The sequence below is a fragment of the Lepidochelys olivacea genome, assembly GCF_965140295.1.
Source record: "Lepidochelys olivacea isolate rLepOli2 genome assembly, chromosome: 6".
Taxonomy (NCBI): domain Eukaryota; kingdom Metazoa; phylum Chordata; order Testudines; family Cheloniidae; genus Lepidochelys; species Lepidochelys olivacea.
In genome coordinates, this window is record NC_140416.1 from 116,117,608 (window position 1) to 116,140,423 (window position 22,816).

The 22,816-nt window shown below is 40.2% G+C and overlaps 1 protein-coding gene across 5 annotated transcripts in view; it reads right to left on the reverse strand.

Moving 5' to 3' along the window:
- SLC38A6 (solute carrier family 38 member 6) overlaps window positions 1–22,813 on the reverse strand; it is a 53,634-nt gene extending 30,821 nt beyond the window's left edge. For 4 of the 5 annotated variants that reach the window (XM_084631356.1, XM_084631354.1, XM_084631357.1 and 1 more), the window contains exons 1-5: window positions 22,599–22,813; window positions 20,337–20,467; window positions 19,432–19,505; window positions 15,290–15,342; window positions 9,411–9,450 (exon numbers count right to left, since the gene is read on the reverse strand). In XM_084631356.1, coding sequence (XP_084487482.1) covers window positions 9,411–9,450; window positions 15,290–15,342; window positions 19,432–19,505; window positions 20,337–20,467; window positions 22,599–22,718 — 418 coding nt within the window. In that variant the 5' untranslated portion in view covers window positions 22,719–22,813. Of the gene's footprint in view, window positions 1–9,410; window positions 9,451–15,289; window positions 15,343–19,431; window positions 19,506–20,336; window positions 20,468–22,261; window positions 22,446–22,598 lie in introns of those variants that run through there. The other variant, XM_084631355.1, reaches the window with a different exon arrangement.
- Between the last annotated feature and the right edge of the window lie 3 nt (window positions 22,814–22,816).

The window sequence follows — 22,816 nt, forward strand, 5'->3', positions numbered from 1 at the left end:
CCCGCTCCCATGAGTATCTCCATCTACCCATCTGAAAATCAAAATAATACTATAACCAAACTGCGAAGAGAAGAGGAGCAGAAGAAACAAAGTGTGAATGCTACCAAAAATCCATGAGCTACTTTGCCCCTCATGCTGCATGAGGCTTCTGTTTATCTTCAGTGGGGTAGCAGTGTTAGTCTGGAGCTGTAAAAGCGGCAAAAAGTCCTGTGGTACCTTGTAGACTAACAGACGTATTGGAGCATGAGCTTTTGTGGGTGAATACCCACTTCGTTGGATCAAAAGCTCATGCTCCAATACGTCTGTTAGTCTACAAGATGCCACAGAACTCTTTGCCGCTCTTCTGTTTATGTCAGTTTCTAAGGCAGGGGTTCTCAAAATGGGGGTTGTGACCCCTCAGGGGTTGCGAGGGTATTACATGGGGGTCACGACCTGTCAGCTTCCACCCCAAGCCCGGCTTTGCCTCCAACATTTATAACAGTGTTTAATGTAAAAAATTCTGTTTTTAATTGGGGGGTGGGGTGGGGGGTGGTCACACTCAGGGGCTTGCTGTGTGAAAGCAGTCATCAATACAAAAGTTTGAGAACCACTCTAAGGCATCCATCCCATGCATTAGGTATGTATAAAAATATTACACAATCAAAACAAAGTCTTGAAGGCTCTCCCACTCAATATTTATGAAAAGAATATATTTCCTTTAGCAGAAATCTACAAAAATCACTGGAGCTGCATGTATTTAGTTTAAAACAGTACTAAAAAAACAAAACAAAACACAACACCACCACAGATTTAGTACTTGTCTGAATGGGAAAGGTATACTGGTAGAAGGCAGGATGAATATAATCTGCTATAAATTATACCAACAGAACTTCCTGTGTGGACTCTTTTATTCTGGCATGAGAGTCTTTTTCCGGTTTAGTTTATGTCACTTTGGAAGGGATTTTAATAAAGCTGAAAACAGCCACTCTGATTCTGGAATAAGAGCATCCACATATGGGAGTTATACTGGTGTAACTATGGTGGTTTAACTACAAATAGACCAATCTAACAGGAAAAATGTCTCATGTAGAAAGCTCTAAATGTATTAAATCTGCAAATAAATATAAGAATTATTTTCTTAAAAGTCTTAATTTTTTCACTGTGTCAAAAATCCCCCAATTACGTTCACTACATTATGAAAATACAGCATAATTGTTCTTACTGGCCATCAATTGTTAATTTAGTATGGCAATTGATAAACCTGCCCTTATTTAAAGAAGCTCTACACTGGAAATCCTCAGTTTAAAAAAATAAGGCTAATTAGCTTTCAGGTCAAACACAAATGGCAGCATGCATTCTAGTTTGCTTAAAAACAGGATTTGATTTTCTTTATTTGGAGGAAGGTCAGTAACTTCTTAAAGGATTAACCAATCCAGTCTTTAGCAAAGAGATGCACTAGGTCTGCCCTTCCACTCTATGGGGGTGTTAATTTATTCAAATAGGTTGGTTGAATATGTTCTCTGATGGGAGAGACAAGGATGCAATCCCTGATTTTCTCACTATATTTGCCATATTTAAATTCCTCCAGATTAGCACTTTTTAAACAAGACAAAATTCTATTTACAATACATTTTTAATTAAATGACAAATGAACTCTGAGCAGAATAAAAGGTAAGTTGCAAAGCAGAAAAATATGACTATCTTGATCACAGAAAACAACTGAAGTTTGAGTATTTTAATTTCATGGTGTAAAATATGCCACTTGAGCTTTGGCAGAAGCAAGATAATGCTGTAGTTTTATATATAAGTTATGTAAATTGCACTGTGTACAAATTCATCACTGGAGCTATAAGTATGTTTAACCAAGCTTATGCATGTTATAAATTCCTTCTTCCCTAATTTAGGCTCCCTCCAATTCTCCCACTGTCTTAACTGTAATAAATGTAAATCCAAGTAAAATCTAAAAAAGGCCCTCTCTTCAGCATAACCAGCTTAAGACTGCTAATTAGCAGCACTTAAAAAATACAAACAAAAACCCAACATCACAACTTCATGTTAGTGCTATGCTCTGACTGGCCAGCAGATGGCGTTGAGAGAGCATTGTTGGAAAAGCACATTACCCACACCTCTACAAAACCCCCCAAAAAGTCTCTTATGCAGACCCTTTCCTAGATTTAGCTCTTTTTATACTTAAGAAAAGTCTGCCAAATATTGACTATTTTAATCACAAAAAATCTCCTAAACAAAAAATAAGAAATCAAAATGTTAATATTCAGTAATGTATTCAACATCATTTACTGAAATTTGCTACAGTTTAGTCGACTGCCTTCATGTGTTGTTCATTTTGTTGATCATATTAACAGACTGTAAAATGTAACTCACAAGAGAATAAAATGTCTGCGGTATCTGTAGAACGTCTGTTTAAAATGCATAGTATGCAAGCAAACAGCATAGCTCAAGATAGAGCTAGGCTTGCAGGATGCAAAACCACCACCATTGCTTCAGTTTCCTTTCCCGATACCCTTTGGTGTTCATCAATTTGTTTTTGCTTTTAGTTTAGAATCTGACTGGAAACAGTTTTTGATGTTTTCAAAGAGGAAATAATTTTGCACCTTTTGAGAGCCAGTTGACTGCAGGTAAATAATTTAACTTGTAGAAGGCACAACTGGAAACCATTATGAACTAACTAATCTTCTTGAGCACTAGAATTTGCTAAATCCTTGTAAAATGAAATTTTGCTTTCACATATGTTTGATTTGGGAAACTCAATTCCATGGAGCTGCAAATACTGATCATTTGGACACAACAAACAAAAAGCAGGCAAACTGATCTTTAACAAAAGAATTCCACTGTACACCTCAGACTGTTGTTGCAAAAGATCCCTGCGGAGATCATCTGTGTTCAACTGCAGTATTTAATTCCAGCTGCTACTGCATATAGTATCATTAAATTAATGTTCTCAAAATTTCCAATTTGTTTCTATCTATCAAAACTTCCAGGTTCCATGTGATCAGTCATACCTCCCTAAAGCAATGATCTTCTGCTAGTGCCAGTCTTTAGCCTGGAGAAATATGCTGTAAAACTCCGCCCACATAATTCCTGCTTTAGACCTCAATGCTGAAGATGTGTTAGTGTTGGCAACAGATTGTGAAATGCTGTTGCGCAATACTTTATGATGTGTGTCTCCATTTTCCACAAATCTTGCTAAAATACTTCATTCTCCAACTTCATTCATTATATATGCTGTTATATCCCTACTGACACACGCACTTTATTGCTGGAGAGGACAATTAATCGGAGGGTATTTTTTAAATGGGAAATCTTTGAGAGCTTTTCCTTGGGGAAGAATTCCTTCTCATTGTCCTGCCCCCTTCCATGGAGTAGCAGCCCAAAACCTGGCAGATCCTTCAGGATCTAGGGGAACCTACAGGATGCAGAACCCTGGCTCTGGCCCACTGCACCCCGCTCACTGCTACACAGACACACAACTCCATTGGAGCTTCAATAGCAGGGGCTCCCTCTAGATTCAGTTACTTCTGGAGAGGATTATGTAACAGAATAGATAAACATTGATGGGGTTTTTTAAATTAAAAAATTGATGTTTTAAAATGTCAAATCTGATTTTAAATTAAAATAAATTTTTCTTTTAAAAATTAAACCCATTTAAAATGACAACCTTACTATACTCTATTAAAATCATTTAAATTAAATAAAAAACATTCAAACAGTACATCTTTGCTCCTGAAGTTTCAAAGAAAGTCATACCACTGACTCTCTTTGAACAGTCACTGAATAAGCACTGGAACCAGAGTTTGTTGAAGGGCTAAATCAGCTTTTGACAGTAGTAGCCTCTTCTGCAGGTGCAGAGAGAATATTTTCTTCTTTTCAGTTTATTCCACATCCCACTAGTTCAGTTCAACAACTAGTTCATTCAAAGTTTGAGAAACCTGTTGGGAGCTGAAAAAGCAGGAATGTTTATTTTCCTCTTCCAATCTAAGACTAAAAACAAGGTGTGATAGGAGGAGATCTGACAGTTCTAAAATCTTGAAGGTCATGGTGACTAGAAACCATCAGTTGACTTCATTAACTACAGATAATACTTCCTTTGTTTAATAAATCATTTTTATATGTAAAACATAGTTTGATTAACTTTTTTCCGTATGTGGCCAGCACATTTAATGTAATTGTATTTAACTAACAAAAACATTTTTAAAATGATGATTTTGCAGATTTTTAATTGAATTTCAATTTCCATCCAAATGCAGCTTGACACAAATCGTAAGTAAAAATATTAATCATCTAGAGAATAAGAAATGCATCTCAATATAATAAAAGTAGTAAAAATCAAGAATTGGAATAAATATATAATTGCTTAAATAATGGGTATTAGTATGGTTAGCAAAAAAAGGACCAAATCATACCGTAGCAGGGCTACTCACCTCCTGACTGTCCCCTCATGGCCAGGAGTAGCTCTGTGGCACCCTGCCTCAGTATCCCCTCTTGGGTAACTGAAGGACTCCATACAGTCTCATCCTCTAATCCATCAACATGGTTTATTATCATGAACTGTTTTGAACTATGTTCTGGTAAAGTCCCAACACATATTCCATTTATCACCCAAGTGCAAACACCCAACACATCTTTGGCCCTCAATGCCACATATACCACACACTGGCACCTTCAACCATGGCCTCTTTGCCAGTCCTCTTCGGTCCCTCTGCCAGGACAGCCACCCCAGACCTTCCAACTGGAGTGCAACCCTGCTCTTCCCAGGGGATTCATCCACATGTTGGGAAATCATTCTTGCCAGAGGAGCATCTCTTAACTCCCTCTGGCCCTCTCACTGTTCTCTAAGGTTCAGCCTTTCAGTGCTGAGACATCAGTCTTGGCTCCAGCTTGGAAACAGCAGGCACCTGTTGCCTTCAGCCCTGGCTCGAGGAGAAACCCCTCTTGCTGCTCTCCTTGCCTTCAGCCTTCTCCCAGGAACCACAGTCAGTCTCCTAGCTCTGGAAGCTCTCATCCGCCCCTCTCCCAACTGACTCATGTCTGTGTTCTAAGGTTACCTTCATTCATTGGCGCTCTCTCTTCTCTAGAGCTCATATAACCTCTTTTAAGCCCCACTGAAGTGAGCTGAGGCAGCACAGGTACTGTCCCTGCTCCTCTTAAAAGGCCAGTGTCACCCTGTGACACATACTAACCAATGAGAATGAACCATCTTTTTCAAAAAAACTAAAAAGTATAAATGCAGAACAAGATTAAAATCAATTATGTAAATCAAGATTTCCTGCTTGCTGATTTAAATCAAGATCAGTGATTTAAATCAATCCACCCTCTTACGTAAATAAGTGAATACAGCCTGGTGCTGTGGTAACCAAGAATCTTCCTTAGGACAAAATGCTTTTCCCCCCCTCCTCTCACACATGCAGACTCAGAACTGCATGGAGAGCCCTTCAGCTGGGATGTGTGTAGATGGAATAGACAACAGACCTCCTCCCCCCTTTCAGCATGGCAGGCCTGAAACGTACACCTAGAGCAGAGGTGGGCAAACTATAGCCCACGGGCCACATCCGGCCCGTGGGACCCTCAGGCCTGGCCCCTGAGCTCCTGGCCCGGGAGACTAGTCCCCGGCCCCTCCCCCGCTGTTCCCCCTCCCATGCAGCCTCAGCTCACTGGGCTGCCAGTGCCGTGCTCTGGGCAGGGGGGCTGCGAGCTCCTGGGGCAGCGCAGCTGCAGAGCCCGGCCTGACCCGGTGCTCTGTGCTGCGCAGAGGCACAGCTGTAGCACTGCCAGCCACCGGTGCTCCAGGCAGTGCGGTAAGGGGGTGGGGGGTTGGATAGAGGACAGGGGAGTTCGGGGTGGTGGTCAGGGGGCGGGGGTGTGGATAGGGGTCGGGGCGGTCAGAGAGCAGGGAATAGGGGGGTTGAATGGGGGCAGGGGTTCCAGAAGGGCAGTCAGGAAGGAGAGGAGGGGAGGGGTTGGATGGGGCAGTGGGGGGCAGTCAGGGGATAGGGAGAAGGGGTAGTTGGATGGGGCAGGGGTCCTGGGGTGGGGCAGTCAGGAATGAGAGGAGGGGTTGGATGGGGCGGTGGGGGGCAGTCAGGTGAGGGAGGTCCGGGGGTGGTCAGGGAGCAGGGGGTGGTGGATGGAGCAGGAGCCCGGGGGGGCAGTCAGGGGGCAAGAAGCAGAAGGGGTAGGATAGGGGTCAGGGGCTGTGCCGGGCCACGCCTGGCTGTTGGGGGAGGCACAGCCTCCCCTAACCGGCCCTCCATACAATTTTGGAAACCAGATGTGGTCCTCAGGCCAAAAGGTTTGCCCGCCCCTGACCTAGAGGATCATTCCATGCATGGATCTCAGGAGGAGGTGGGAAGTGAGACAGTACAGGACATGGATAGGACAACATGATGATCTGGCATCATGCAACTTCCTATCTACAGCCTAATTCTCCAACCCCTTCTCATGCTAAGTAGCACTTATGTGAATAGTCCCACTGAAGTCAGTGGGACTATTTGAGTGAGTAACTATTACTAGTAGGAGTAAAGTTTTTAAAGACAATTATTCAATTAGACTTATAAATGTGGAAAAAGAAAAATCATGTTTAAAAACTTTAGAGTGACAAATCCCAAGCCCTATCCCTAACTTTGAATTCCCTGGCTTCTGATTGCTTATGTCTCAACTTTAACTTTTAAAATGACTATTAAGGAAAAAAATTTTAAGGCTGATTGATCCAAATTTGAGTTACTATTCCTCTTCTTATAGCTGTTTGTAAAAACCAAGCAAGTTTTTCTTTTGTCAATGCTTCTTTGCACAGTAGTAAAGTCAGCATCCCCATATAAACAAACAAACCAGTGGGTATGTGCAATAAAGTTATTAAAAATAAGAAGTTTACTTTCAACTCTGCAAGATGTTTTTTGTTTTGGTTTTTTTTTAAAAAATATAACCATAAGAAAAAGGCTTTTTAAAGTTTATGAAGAAAAAAAAAAAACTAACCCAGAACACTAAAGGCATCCTTTTAAACATGGTTTAAAAAAAAACGTTAAATAACGTCTCCACTCCAATTGAGTGTAAGTCACTTCCATATATTCTGGTTACTTTTAGAAATGAGACCACACTAAAAAATAATGCTTAGCCTACATTCTGAAAGTGCCAATAATCTTCTTTGTAATGAGATTCCAAATGATACAATATTCCCAGCTCTGATGATAGAAAAGGTAAACTGAGAACATTTTATTTCTAGTCGTACTCTGAAATTTAAGACACTGATACAGCGTGAAAGACTACTGAAGGGTCATGGCTTTGCTGGATGCAAAGAAACAAGGGCGGGGGGATGGGACATCAAAGAAAGGGCTGAACATGAAGAAGTCCATACTGATAAGATTAGAGGCATCCCTTCAGGACAAACTAAACTCAAAGGCCTGACCTCTCTCACTGAGAAACCCATGGAAGGGGACCAAAAAGGCAAGAAAACTTCCTGTACCTTAATTAATTGTCTCTTCAAGGGTCAAGACCATGGAGTTTTGATTGGGGGAGGCCTCCTAATCCTGGAAATCTGTTAAATACTAGGAGAGCCAATTGTAAGGGTGGTTCCTGACCACCACACGGCTTCACTAGCTCCCACCTTTCCCCTGGCAGCACACTTCCAAAGGACCATGCTGCTATTGGCTGAGTCTCTTTGAGACAGTAGAAATAGCAGTTGCTGGGGAGGGAGGATTCATTGAGAGTGAATACAAAGCTCCCACAGGATACCAGGAGATGGAGGAAGTGCCATGGAGGCTGCATTCCCCATCCCCACCTCCAGTTAGACAAGGCAGAGTGCCTCTTTATGCAAAGGGGGGGGTGCTTTTGATCTAGCAACACTACATTGATTCAGTTAGGGAAAAATCGCCTATCCCTATCTGTGAAATGGGTTAATCTTTGCAAAGAACTTAAATGTATGAGGGCAGGAAATACGTGTTCCACTCTCCTATACAAAAGATCTTTGCACTTAAATCCTGAGAACCAAAAGACAGAGGATTTGGAAAGTGACAGGCATTTTTAAATACTTGAAAGAACGCTTTCCAATTGTGAAAGCTGCTCCTTGAATTAACCTGTTAAACAGAAATGAAATTCTTGGCAGAACAGGTCAAGATCCCTGGCAGAGAATTCCATTGCAGAAGATGGAATAAGCAGTTTGATAATATCCAACATGCAACAGCTTGGGCCTCTAGCATGACTAAACTGAGTTTTATTAAAAATGACACACAGAGAAGGTTATGAACTGTTATGGGGATGAAATAAGACTCAAATTTCCTTTGACCGAATAGCCTTGTACTAGATCCCAGAGTCACCCGAACCTTCACTATGTATCCCCTCTTTGTCTAAAAGCATTTATTTAGTGGTCCAGTCAAATGGGAAAGGAAATTTAAAAATCTGTTTAGAGGATGTTAGCTACATAACATCCTCTAAAACCTGCATGAATAAATAATCTTTAGACCTTGGAATTAATGTGTTTGCTCCTGTCTGATATTAATTCCAGGATTTTTATAGTCATTTAAATTAAGTAGTTTCCATTACTAGCAATTTTAGTAAAGGCAGGCCAATCATAAAAGCAGTTACTTGGTCTACTTCTACGTCCATTTTGCAATAAGTCCAGGTACTCTGATAATGACTGCTTGTTCTTTAGACAGACACTGGAACACTGTTTCTCTGAGTCGTTATAAATGACTGTCTGCATCCTCTTTCTTAATCTTTTTATTTTGTTTTCAGCACATTTCCTGCTTTCATACAGGAGAAAGAATCCAGTTTAAACCTGAGCATTCCACAGCGGTCAGTCACTCTCTTCTAACTCTACCTTTTAAACCTACCTTCTTTTGGACTCTACTCTTAATATTTCTGTAAGTACTCCTACTTTATTCATATGCTGGTTGCTAATTGGGATTTACATGTTTATAACTATGTAATTGATTATATACCGGTAGTTCTTTTTTGCTCATCTTAGTACATTTCCTAATAAAATAACTGTCTTGAAATAAAAATAGCTAGACTACGCAGCAGATGACAAAAAACTGATTAGTGTGAAAAACAGACCACATTACGAAGGATAATGTATAATCAACACAAAATCTCGAATTAACCAAAAATAGAGAAAAACTACCATTAAGCTAGCATACACAGCATTCTATGGTTCAGTAAATAGAAGCCACTAAAACAATTGAATTCAAAGGCCAACTTTTATGTTTGCATTCATCACGTCATGGGTAGGAATTGCAGGGTAAAGAGCATGTGATGTGACAAAGTGTACCTACTGTAGCACTTGGGCATAACAAGATCTCATAAACCTTGCCCGTAAATTTCCTTTTTGTCAGCCTCTCTCACAAGTATAATTTTACCAAAATATAGCCTTTTGTGTTTATAAACACCCCAAAGCACACATACTCCACTATGAAATTTCTTACCTCCAATATTCTGAATAATTATCGTACTTCCCACAATAACCTATAAAAAAATTGATTTCTTTAGAAAGGGTAAGGAAAACTTAAATCAAAACTTCAGTCTAACAGTCAAATTGCATATTGATTATCTTAAACCAAACGTAGAACTGATAATTAGTACTGTCTTCTGTTTAGTTTAACACATGTGGAAACAAATGTAATATAACAGCAAAAAATCTTCACCAGAATACTGTATTTTCATTTTGAGATGACAGAACAAAAGTAGTTATAAATGAAGTCTGCTCTGTAGACCGCTCATTTTTGTATCATTCAGAGGGCGAGTATATTCTAATAATTTTCTTAGAACTTTGCTGCATCTGTCATTCGCCTCTGAAGAGACAATCACATAGTACATGCAAATCTTTTCTGTGTGTCAGCCTCATCAGAGGCTATGAATATTTTATTCTGAACCTTAAACCTCATTTTCTCTTTAGAATATTAAAAATTTACTCTTAGATCAGCAAAAATAAAAGGAGCACCTTAGTGACTAACAAATTTATTTGAGCATAAGCTTTCGTGAGCTACAGCTCTTAGATCAGGGATTTTTTAAATTTAAATTTCTGATCATTTGTAGGACCAGTGCTGGGAAAGAAGTTTACCAGTCCAGAAAGCACTGAACTGATCCAAAGTATATCTAGCCTTTACAGTCATGAAAGAAGACCTTAATATTTGTAGTCAATGGGGCTAGCCTGCCAGCTTGCTGTGTTATATAATCTGTTTGCCTTTATTAATTTGATTGAGTATATTATTTTGGTTTATATTGCAGTGGATATTATTTCATTATATTTGGCTGTAATGCAAGGAACCTACAGGTCTGTATCCTGTATGATTAGTTAGAGCAAGTTGCATAAGTGTTTGTAACCTTTGGCATAGATAAATTGTCTACCAGTTACCCTTCTGACTTTGGGGAACTGAATGGAGAACTGAAGGTGTTTACCAAAATTCTGGGACATATCAGTAACCATAAGGTGCACCGCAGGAGCATGGAAGAAACAGTTCAGAGCAAAGGTAATGGTTTTGAGAATGAGATAATCGATATTAATATGTATGAATATGTTATTCATAGGTATGAATGTGCTAGTCTATAGAGTAAGTGCACCTTAAGATTTATCTGGATGAGGAAATAAGATTTGGACATGGAAGGCTGGGCACGAATATGAATATTCAGGATAGTGCCAGGACCCTATAAGAGGACAAACCCCATGTTGAAGAATCCTTCTCTTGGTTATCTTTCTTTAAGTTCTCTTTTGTTAAGCTATCAGCTCAGCTTCTGCAATATAGCTTAGCTACTCAACACTCGAACCTGATCTCTACTATTTTGGGATTGAGGAACCTGGACTATCAAACTCAATGGATATGCTAGAGACCAGGGTGGCCTTCTGTGTCTCACAACCAGATCCCCCATGAAAGGTGTGAGTATGCTAGTTTAAATAGCTTTTGTATAAGGGTTCTTACCACCAGGAACTATAGAACTGTACCCTGCTACAAACCCCGGTGCCAACTCTGTTCACATATCTATTCAAGGGACAACATCATAGGACCTAACCACATCAGCCACACCATCGGGGCTTGTTCACCTGCACATCTACCAATGTGATATATGCCATCCTGTGCCAGCAATGCCCCTCTGCCATGTACATTGGCCAAACCGGACAGTCTCTACGCAAAAGAATAAATGGACACAAATCTGACATCAGGAATCATAACATTCAAAAACCAGTAGGAGAACACTTCAAACTCTCTGATCACTCAGTAACAAACCTAAAAGTAGCAATTCTTCAACAAAAAAACCCTTCAAAAACAGACTCCATTGTGAAGCTGCAGAACTGGAATTAATTTGCAAACTGTATACCATCAGATTAGACCTGAATAGAGACTGGGAGTGGTTGGGTCATTACAAATACTAAACTTAATTTCCCCAGTACTAATTTCTCCCTACTGTTACTCACATCTTCTGGTCAACTGTCTGTAATGGGCCACTCTCTTACCACTTCAGAAGTTATTTTTCCTCCCTTGGTATCCTGCTGTTAATTGATTTATCTTGTTAGACTGACCTCACACTTGGTAAAGCAACCCCCATCCTTTCATGTATTTATACCTGCTCCTGTATGCTCATGTATTTATACCTGCTCCTGTTCACTCCATGCATCTGATGAAGTGGGTTCTAACCCACGAACACTTATGCCCAAATAAATTGGTTAGTCTCTAAGGTGCAACAAGGACTCCTTGTTATTTTTGCTGATACTGACTAACACGGTTACCACTCTAAAACTACTCTTTTTTTGTGGCTCTGTGGTTTGTAGCTTTGATTACTCTCTCGTTTATTTTAATAAGATCTTAAAATTTTGACTTTGTCCTCAGTGTGAATGTCCTTGCTGCACACCTCAAGAGTCCAGACAAAGTACCGAACTCTCTACATTCTCTAATTCTGTAGCCTGATTTTGGAACAAGAACCTAAGTATCTTCTGGGCAGATCATTGGCAAGCCTATAATAAATCAGCCCTATAAAATCAGGTTAACAAATTATGTTTCTGTGATTACTATCTTGCTGTCTTTCTAGTTCAATTCCAACGTATAACCATGGACCAAGGTAGTGGGTACTTATTTTGTGGGCACAAAGTTAGTAAGTAAATAATCAGCGTTAGACTATTACGGTGTTGGGTGCAATGGAAAAAGCTAAGAAGGAGGAATAAAGAGAAGAAAAAGAGGTGGCTGAAAACCTGGATCAACTTCTACATACCATTTCAACGCTCAGATTTCAATCTTTCAGGTAGTTTACAGAATTAATTTCTAGTTGTGATGTGTTACAAAATAGCAGCTATTAAAATCATGCCAGAATTGAAGTTGAGAAAAAAAGCAAGATAAGTTTGACATGTTTTTAAGAAGTATGAGACCTTGTCATTTGCTAAGGCTGGAAAGAAATGTCTAACACTACCAGAGAGCTAAAATTACCAGCTTTTCAACAGTAGAAACCACGCATTTTTGGTTCTGATTACTTGTGGTTAACACATTTACAATGGATTTAATATTTTGTTAAATATCAAGATTTATTACTGGTTGAGGTAACCTGATCTAATCTTAGTTTTAGTCAATAAATACTGAAGGTCACCTAGACTAGAGTCATTATTTACTAATTAATGCTACTGGAAGTTGTGCATGCCTAATGGGCCAGATTCCAATCTCAGTTACACCCAATGCATCTGAGATCAGAATCTGGCCAGTGAAGCAGAAAAGAGACTTCTGCCTTGTGCATTTTTTGTCCTCAGGAAGTTGTTTAAAAAGGCAACCTTTTAACACTTTGTTTTGGCAGTTCACACAGAACCTGAAACACAGATCAGAATAATAATGGAGAATGTGTAATGTTTAATATACTTCCGTCTCAAAAAGGAGATCCACTACCAGTGTTTTCCCCACTGTGACAGGGTGTTCACCCCACACAAGGCAGAGTGGGTTAAAGTAGGTCAATTAACCTTATATGCTGAATCTAGAGGAGAGCCAGAGCTCAATAAAGCCTAATGGAAGAAGTAGTTCCACTGGGAAGGAACAGGTTGGGCCTGTCTAAAGGGATGAAGTGGAGAACAGAAGGGAGCTGCTCCAGAGGAAGTAGTTGGCAATCACTCCCCGAGGGAAGGGAGGTTTCTTTAAGGCTACAGAGTCTTGACAAGTCAAAGGGAGGAAGTAGTTGGACTGGGGACGCCAGGGGACTAAAAAAGGGATGTAGGAAAGAGCCCAGGGAACCAGCGACAGGGCCTGGGAGCAAGAAGACTGTAGCTGCTAGACATATGGTCCCTGGGCCTGAACCTGGTGGACCCAGGTTTCCCTGTCAGCAGCTGGGAAAGTTGCACAAGACCTGGCCTTGAACTGGAAGACCGCCTGGAACAGCATGTAGACAGTGGATCCAGTGGGATGCTGATATCCTGAAAGGGGAGACCTACAGTGACCTGGCTGGAGGACTGAGTCACAAAGAGGGAGTACCACGAATCCAGGAGAGTGAGGGGGAGATGTGGTAGGAGCAACTGTGAGATGGGGGGCCTCAGACCTGAAAGGAGCTAATATCTAGTTGGTGGTGTCCCAACAGCGAGTGAACACTGTTACACCAGCACATGCTACATCTAATACTGGACAAATCTGGTTAAGAAAAAAAGCATGCAGCAGACCATCTATTAATCAACCTGGAAGCCACATCAATTTATTCTTAACCCAAAAAAGCCTTTATAAGGATGTCTGAGAATAAGAATTGTTCATCTGAAGTGATCACTAAATTAATAACACTCCTTAAACTTTGTCTGATTTACTTACAGTATTCACCTTTCATGTAGTATCTAAGGTACATCTTCACAGCAAACAAAGACCCACCACAGAGAGTCTCAGAGCCTGAGTCAACTTACTGGAGCTCATGCTGAGGAGCTAAAAATAATAGTATAGATAAGGCCCTACCAAATTTATGGCTGTGAAAAATGTGTCACAGACCATGAAATAAGTCCTTCCCTGTGAAATCTGATTTCCCCCTTGCTACTGGGAACACCCCAGCCAGGGGGCTCCTAGGTGCAAGTCCCAGTCGGGATTGGAAGGGAAAGGACTTGTCCTTCCCCTTCACAGCTGCTCTCGCTCTCAGGGGGAGATCAGACCCACCTCCGATTGCCTCCCCTGCTGCAGGAAGCCCCCAGAGGTTCCTGCAGCTGGAGGAGGCTTGTGGAAGTGGGTTGTCCGATATCACCCAGCTGCTCTCCTAGCTGCAAGTCCTTACTGGGCTGGGGTGGACAGGACTTGTCCTTCCCTTCCATGGCAGTTTTGGAGGTCTGGAGGGCGGGGAAAAGAGATCAGATCCACCTTCCCCTGCTGCAGGAAGCTCCCTGTCTAGCATCAGAGGTTTCTGCAGCTGGAGGAGGCTTGTGGAGGTGGGTCTGATATCCTCCTGCTCCTGGAAGCGCTCCAGCTAGGGGGCTCCTAGCTGTTATTCCCTGCTGGGCTGGGGAGGGACAAGATTTGTCCTTCCCTTGCATGGCAGCTCGGGATGGGGAGGAGGAGGGGAATCAGACCCACTTCCGAGTACCTTTTGGGTTGAGACCCCCATGGTTACAACACCATGATATTTCAGATGTAAACAGCTGAAAACATGAAACTGACCAATTTAAAAACCCTCTGGTCATGAAATTGATCAAAATGGACCATGAATTTGGTAGGGCCCTAAGTATAGGTGTTTGGGCTCAGGCTCTGAAACCCAGTAAGGGTCTTGGAACCCGGGCTCTAACCCAAGCCTGAATATCACTACTATTTTTAGTCCTGCAGAGCAGGGCCGGCAAGCCTGAGTCAGCTGACCTGGGGTCTGAGACTCACTGCTGCAAAGGGGTTTGCTGTGTAGACATCCCCTAAGCACTCAGAGTTGAAGCACCATGGTGACTCATTCAGAGGCATCTGTAAACAGATTATGTGGTAATATTGCGCAGAATTTGAATGTCAGATAAAAACATTGGAAATAGAGTATTGGGATGAGTAGGTGGTAGCAAAAGCTAACGTACTGTAGTAAATACTATCTATGGACTGGAAAGTAACAACATTTTCCTTCAAGAGATCTTTGTGTTTAAACAGAATATGCCACCATAAATTAAAGCTACATACTTTAGGGCTAACTAAACTTTTGGCCTACACAGTCTAGAATTGAAAACTGGGGACTAGTAGAAATTTATTTACCAAAATCATAGGATTTGTACAATCTTAGGGTTTTGCTAATTATACTACATAGCTATTTCTTAAACAAGAATGATGTAATTATAGTCAACAAAATATTTCTCAGAACTATAGTACAGAATAAAAGAGACATGGGTACTGTAAACAGAAGTTACCTTCCCAGGTGATCCAAATGCAAAGAGACCAAGATCTTCATAAGAAGTGACAGCTGTTAAAAGAAAAACAAAAGTATTTCCAACTTCATATACACTTAGTTATGAATAGTTGGGTGTGGTTCATTTATTTATTTATTTATTTTTACACTGACAAAACTAAAGCAGTATTTTATGATGCTCATTTATAATATAGCTTTTGGATATAAACACTTTCTTCAACATACATTGCTCCATATACATAATGATCAGTATGCTCAGTAGAAATTTATATTACAGTAGTTTTACGTTAAACATGATTACAAATACATGGATACCACATCACCTTCTCTTTAAGGATTCTTGTAAATTATACCATGGACTAAACAATTCTGAACAATATTCATTGAACTAATTATTTTATTTCATTTTCATAAAGAATAACCGGGGCAGCTTTGTATTATAGTGGACAAATCTTTCAAGAAATGTCAACCTCACCGCTCAATTCTGCCCAACTCCAACTAATTTAAGAGAGAGCTGAAGGTACACTATACTTTGCAGGGTCAGGCCCTAAGAACAATCACTATAGATCCTTACATACAGTGTAACCTGAACTGAGGCCCACCTTCAAAAGTAATCACTTGACCTAAGCAACCATATTAAAGTAATTCAATATTTCCAATATATATATGCTGGTAACTTAAGGGATCATTCTGAATAGAAGAATTAATCTCAAAATGTTGGTCGATACACATTTTGTTACTAGAAAATCAAGAAGTATCAAAAAAGACGCAAATTATTCTCAAAAATGCCTTTCTTCTAGTCTATATTAATGCAGGGCATGGCTGAGATTCAAACTGCTGTAAATATTTTAGAGGGCAAATCAGTCTTAAACACATGATTTTATTTTTATAACTCTTACACGCTTTCCTCTCACTTAGCCCCTTACAGTGTGCTTTACCATCTCTCCCCATGTCACAATTTATTTTGGCCCCAACCCTGCAAGCTGACCTGCCAGGACAGACCCCCAAGCTGAGTCCCGTTGAAGTCAATGGAATATCACACGGGAGAAAGCATCAGCCTGCATCAATCAAGTTGCAGGATTGGGGCCTCAGACTAAACTCAAGACAGAGACACTGTTATTTTTCTGTAAAGTTATACACACAGTAATAATTACTGTAGCACAGATAAATAACAGAACTTAATCATCTTGTAGGCCTTTTGCAAGCTCAGTGTATGACATTCCTCTCTAGTACCGTCATCAATATGTTGTGCAAAAACAAAATGGGCCAGAGTCTGCTCTGTTATGCCAGTGTAAACCTGGAATAACTCTGCATTTATGTTAGAAATTAAGTCCTGTGAATAGTTTGGCATTTATTCTCTATTTTTCAAAAGTACAACAATTTGATTTAAAAAGCAAAATAAACTCTACCAGTTTAAAGACAAGGTAGTTCAGCAAAAATATATGATTTCTGAAACATACTGCAACAAAAGGGAAATCCAGTTGTATCCACTGAGGTGAAATTGACAATTACAATACCACTAACACTGATGGCTGCACACTTCACATATAAAAATGTAGCAGCAGCAGCTCACAGTAACCTTAACCCTCTACTCCTGCAAAAATCAATCCAGCTATTAGCTCAATCCTGCTATAATTGAAGACTGAACAACCCTCAACACACAACTTGGGAGTAAACAGCAATGTTTATCTGCTAAGCCATTTGATTGCTACTAGTAATTAGATTCGGTCACTGTTACAAATCCAGAGTATTTGTCTCATTAAAAAATTAGAAACACTTCTATTAAGCACAAACATTTTGGTCATGATGTCTTATTGGAGATCTATCTCCCTTTACAATAGAATTCATATAGAAGCTTCCTCTGAAGACAGCTGCATACCATTTCTTTTTACACTCATTTTTCACCACAATGGACAATTTATAAACATTGTCAAGGTACTTTTCTTACCATAAAAGTATATCCCCAACTCATTCTCTAAAATTAACCACTGCAATTCCTTCCTTCCCAACCCCAGTCACACATTAGCTCATTATTGTACGTTTGTTCACAAATACTGGTCTCCTGCATTTTTTTTAAAGAATATGTAATGATCTGTTTTGAAGAGTACCCCACGTATAAAGAACAGTATATATTTCACTGAGATAGAGATATAGTAGGTCAAGCTTGTGGCCTTTCAGCCTTAACAGGTTTCCACTAAAAGATCAGCAATGTTCTGTAACCTGGAATTATCTCATTGTTTTTACAGGAACCACTGACCAAAACTATATTAAATGTAACCTGACTGCAACCATCTAGAAATCAATGAAAGCCTATAAGTTTACATCCAGGAATTTTAATACATTTTTTATTCAATGAAGTACTGAGGCATATTTCTGGTCCTAGTTTAGCCTGGCAATGAGTTAATTGGTAGTAATTATTAATTGGAAAGGTGTTCTTCTACAGCATGTGAAATAATTCATACAATCACTTTACTGACATTGCCTCCTTATACTTGTATATGTAAAAAAAAAAAAAAGCTTCCCAGAAGAGCAATATTACCTATGAATAATGACTTAGGGACCTAGAATATAAAGATGGTTTAAAGCCTCAAAGTTCACCAAGTGGAAAGTTCCTTTACTGTAAAATAGCTTTTCCTCCATTTTCCCCCTTTGTCTGCCCCAGTAATTTCCTTTGCACTGGGTTGTCCATGAAGATAATAAATAAAATCAACATAATACCGCCACAATTTAGGATGGATATGATACAGTGCTTTTCATCCATGGTTTTGATACTCTGTAATGTTTTTTACCCTCATTTTACAGATGGGAAAACAGATTAAATATCTTGCCCAAAGTCAGAAAGCATATCTATCACATAACTGGGAACAGAATCTGTGTCTCCTGACTTCCAGTCCAGTGCCTTATCCACTGCATGGATACCTCCTATGAGAAATACTGAACTTTAAAAGATTGTGGTAATGGAGACCATATAAAAACCTACAGTAGACAAAGAATTTTCAAACCTTTGCACTATCAGGTAATGATTCCTTTCTAAACTTGGAACCTTAACTGGCCGGAGAGAAAGAGGTAGCCATAAACTATTCCAAAAGCACCAAGCAGCTATTGCTCTCTTTCATTAAAGTATCCCTAACCTCTACTGATTTTTTTTTAATATTATATATAAAGTGTGTGAAAAGGAGATCACTCAACCGATGAAGACAGGAACAGCAGAATCAGGAAACAGTCAGCTGAGTGACCAAAGCTAGCTATGGGAAACGAAGGCAATAAGGAAAGAAAAGAAGGTTTCTCTTACCATGAAAACCATCCTTAAAGTGAAGACGACAGATAGGGCAGTAATGACAAGATGGATGAAGGGACAGAGACCAGGTTATACCAGAAAACCTCCATGTAGAAGAATTTATGGAACTGGAATCTTAAGGTTTCAATAACAGTTTTAAAAAAGGCATGAGTTAAATCATTAGGTGGCAGCTGATTAGATATTGTAGAGAGTTAAGACTCCAAAGCAAACACTCCTGAACTATGATAAGTTAATACTAAGGGTCTAGAATCAGAAGACACACCAGAATCAAGCAGCATCAGATGATCCTTAAGATAGAAGAGGTATGCAAAGAGGAAGGGGATGGAGAACAGTCAAATAAGATTACCAAGCCTGATAAGGTATCCATTAAAGTGAATGAGTGTCCACAATGATACTAATTTAGGGCTTGCTGCTGCTCTTATGACTTCAAAGAAAGCAGCAGCAGCAGGGTCTTGGAGTATATATGTAAATGAACAAAATGCTTGAATCCAGAAGCTGTTAAAACAGTCCTTACAAAGCTATATCAGATATTTGCCTTTTTTCGTGCATCTTTACAGAATTTCTGGGAGCTCAAAAATCATTTAGTGCATACCACCTACCACAAAAAAAAAAAAAATTTAGTCACAAAGTTTCAGAAGTATGACAAGGTTTCAAAAATCACACTTATGGATGAGTTTTATAACAAAATAATGACATATCTTTAATTATCAAAATATTACAGCAATAGTGAGATATACAGTATCATATTTATATAACATTAATTCAAATAATTTTACAGGGTCACATCTTTGAGATGTAGATGAGACAAACTATAGACTACTGTTCTATATATTCTCTTCACTTACCAGTCTGAATGCACATACTAAGCAGCAGAAATACAGAGTAAGAAGCAAGGCTGGCAACAATCAGCAGCAAGATACTAAAATATAAAATATTGACGTTTAAGGCATTTCTTAAAGTAAAATACATGTTCTCTTTTTAAATCTTGTGCAATAATAAACCAGTAAGAAGTTATCACGAGACAGGACTTCCACATTTTATGGCTCACATCTGCTGACCAAAGTTCAAATAGTCACTGACTTATCTGCTGTTTGCTATGTTCCACCACACTTCACATTTTTATGTGCTAGACTATAAGTCATCACAGATTTTATTTAGGACAAAAGCACTGCACATGAACCATTTCATAACCACAAGTGGAACATAACCACCAGGAACTGCAACTCTACCGCATGTGTGTTTGTATATATATTAAAGTGAACTTAGTCCTTACAGAAGGAGTCAGACTGACAATGGTAGTTAGTCCTCTATTTATTCACAGAATAGGTACAGCATGAAGAGCAGAAATACAAGCTTCCCCACACTGCTCAGCAGAAGTGCATCAGCCCTATCCTGGACAGCCCAATTTTAAAGCTAAATGGGATAATGATTTTGTGATATAAACATCTATCCATTAGCAATTTGGTTGAGTACCAAATTGCCACCAATTTAATAGTAATTTATTGAGACTTCAGGTCACTACCTCCAAGGCCAGATTTGAAATAATAACCTAGAAGTGAAAGGGTCCATAGCCTTAATGACATAAATATAAGCCACCCAGCCCTTGTACACTGTAATATTTTTCCATACAAAAAACCTCAGCTCAGATCTTGCTCCCCACTTTAAATACTGTAATAACTTTTTTTTTTAAAAAAGAAGAACATGCAAAGGTCATTTTAAAATGGATATGTATGTGAAACTAAAAACTTACCTAAATCCAATGATCCCTGTGTTGGCCATGGCATAGGATAAACCAAGTATTCCACTTCCCATGATTGCATTCATTAAATTAAATACTGAGAAACCAAACGAAACACCTGAAGACGCATGATTCAGCGCTCTCTGTAAATAGGATAAACAAATACAATTAGTATGAGGGTTTTGTGGTTGTTTGTTTGTTTTGGAGAGACCAAAGAAATTTCAGCCACATAACTTCTCCCTCTCTCCATCCAACAGACCCTTATAAAACTCTAGAACCCAGACTTAAAAAATAAATAGTACAGCTGTAGTAATGATCCCCAAACACAGTAGTTTTCTACACAAACTAGAGCGGTTTAGATTAGAATGTGGTTAGCTTTGTTTGTTAAAGAAGGCTTTGATAGCCAATGGAGGGGGGGGGGGGAGAGAGGAGAAAGGTAAGGAAACAGCAGCATGTGGGAGAGTTGAATACTTCCAAGCCTTAGTTAATCAAACATCTCAGAAAAACTGTTCTCCTCACTTTAAAGCCCTGTACTACTCTGTGTGCCTGCATCTCTGCTCATTTCTTCCTGCTCCACTCTGTAGGGCCAGATCTCCCTAGTATAGGCCCCACTTTGTATCCTTGTCATCTTTCTGCCACCTTCTAGGTAGTATTTCACTAGTTCACACTGTCCTTTGAGCTTGAGTGTCTTTTTTTTCCCCATGTACTAAACACCTTCTCCTCTCCTTAAAATATCTCCTCAAAATACACTTTCTTCATAGAATCATAGAACTGGAACGGACCTTGAGAGGTCATCTAGTCCAGTCCCCTGCATCAAGGCAGGACTAAGTATTATCTAGGCCATCCCTGACAGGTATTTGTCCAACCTGCTCTTAAAAATCCCCAATGATAGAGATTCCACCATTTCCCTAGGCAATTTATTCCAGTGCTTAACCTCTCTGACAGTCAGGAAGTTTTTCCTAATGTCCAACCTTAACCGCCCTTGCTGCAATTTAAGCCCATTGCTTCTTGTCCATCCTCAGAGCTTAAGAAGAACAATTTTTCCTCCCTCCTCCTTGTAACAACCGTTTATGTACTTGAAAACTGTTATCATGTCCCCTCTCAGTCTTCTCTTCTCCAGACTAAACAAACTCAATTTTTTCAATCTTCCTTCACAGGTCATGTTTTCTAGACCTTTAATCTTTTTTGTTGCTCTTCTCTGGACCGTCTCTAATTTGTCCACATCTTTCCTGAAATGTGGCGCCCAGAACTGGACTCAATAATCCAGAAGAGGCCTAATCAGCGTGGAGAACAGCAGAAGAATTACTTCTTATGTCTTGCTTACAATACTCCTGCTAATACATCCCAGAATGATGTTTGCTCTTTTTGCAACAGCATTACACTGTTGACTCATATTTAGCTTGTGATCCACTATGACTCCCAGATCCCTTTCCGCAGTACTCCTTCCTAGACAGTCATTTCCCATTTTGTATGTGTGCAACTGATTGTTCCTTCCTAAGTAGAGTACTTTGAATTTGTCCTTATTGAATTTCATCCTATTTACTTCAGACCCTTTCTCCAGTTTGTCCAGATCATTTTGAATTTTAATCCTCCCCTCCCAGCTTGGTATCGTCCACAAAACTTGATAAGTGTACTCTTTATGCCATTATCTAAATCATTGATGAAGTCTCTCAAAAACAAAATGCTTCAATATTCTTACTCAATGGCGATATTACGTATCATTTGTCTGAACTAGCCTATCAGCTTCTTGGGTGGAGACTGTCCTCTTATTTGCTTCTAGGGCACCAAGCACACTAATGCTCATAAAATACAAGCAGCACCAAAAAATACCAACACAGTAATTCCCACCCAACCTCCCCACATTATCATCAGGGCTGCATGTCCCTGCTGGTTTAAATTCAGCCCAGACTAGTAACACCCAACCCAACAGTCATTACCATCTAACAGCTGTCCAAGACGAGTTTGGTGATTTCAGTCGGGTGAACAATGGTTTCACTTCACCAACAACCCACTGGCCCTTCATCTACTTTCTCGGGTGGCAGGATCAAGCCAAGAAGCCAAGGCTTGAATTGCTCATGGAGAATGATCCCTCCTCCCATCCCCAGTCGCCCCTCAAAGCACAAGCGGGGAAGCCTGGCTAGGCGGGACCTGTCCTGGGGATAAAAAGTCTCCCCCTCCTCCCCTCACACCTACGTGCCTGACACCTCCCTCCTCCCCGGCTCCAGCTCCGCTCCCTCAGCTCCTGCCCCAGACACCCCCCGTCCCCTCACACACATCGCCCAGCGGCGCCGGCGGCAGCAGCAACGGGGTGGACTCCTGCTCCCCTTCCTGCTCGCGGGCGGACAGGTACCAGCCCGGCTCGCAGTTGATACTCCCGGGCCCCGGCTGCTGCATGGTGCCCTTTGCCTCCCAGCTAGGCCAACCGCTCCTTCCCGCGCCTCCTCTCGAGGGGAGGGAGTTGGGCGGCGCCTCAAGCCGGGCTGGGGCCGCCC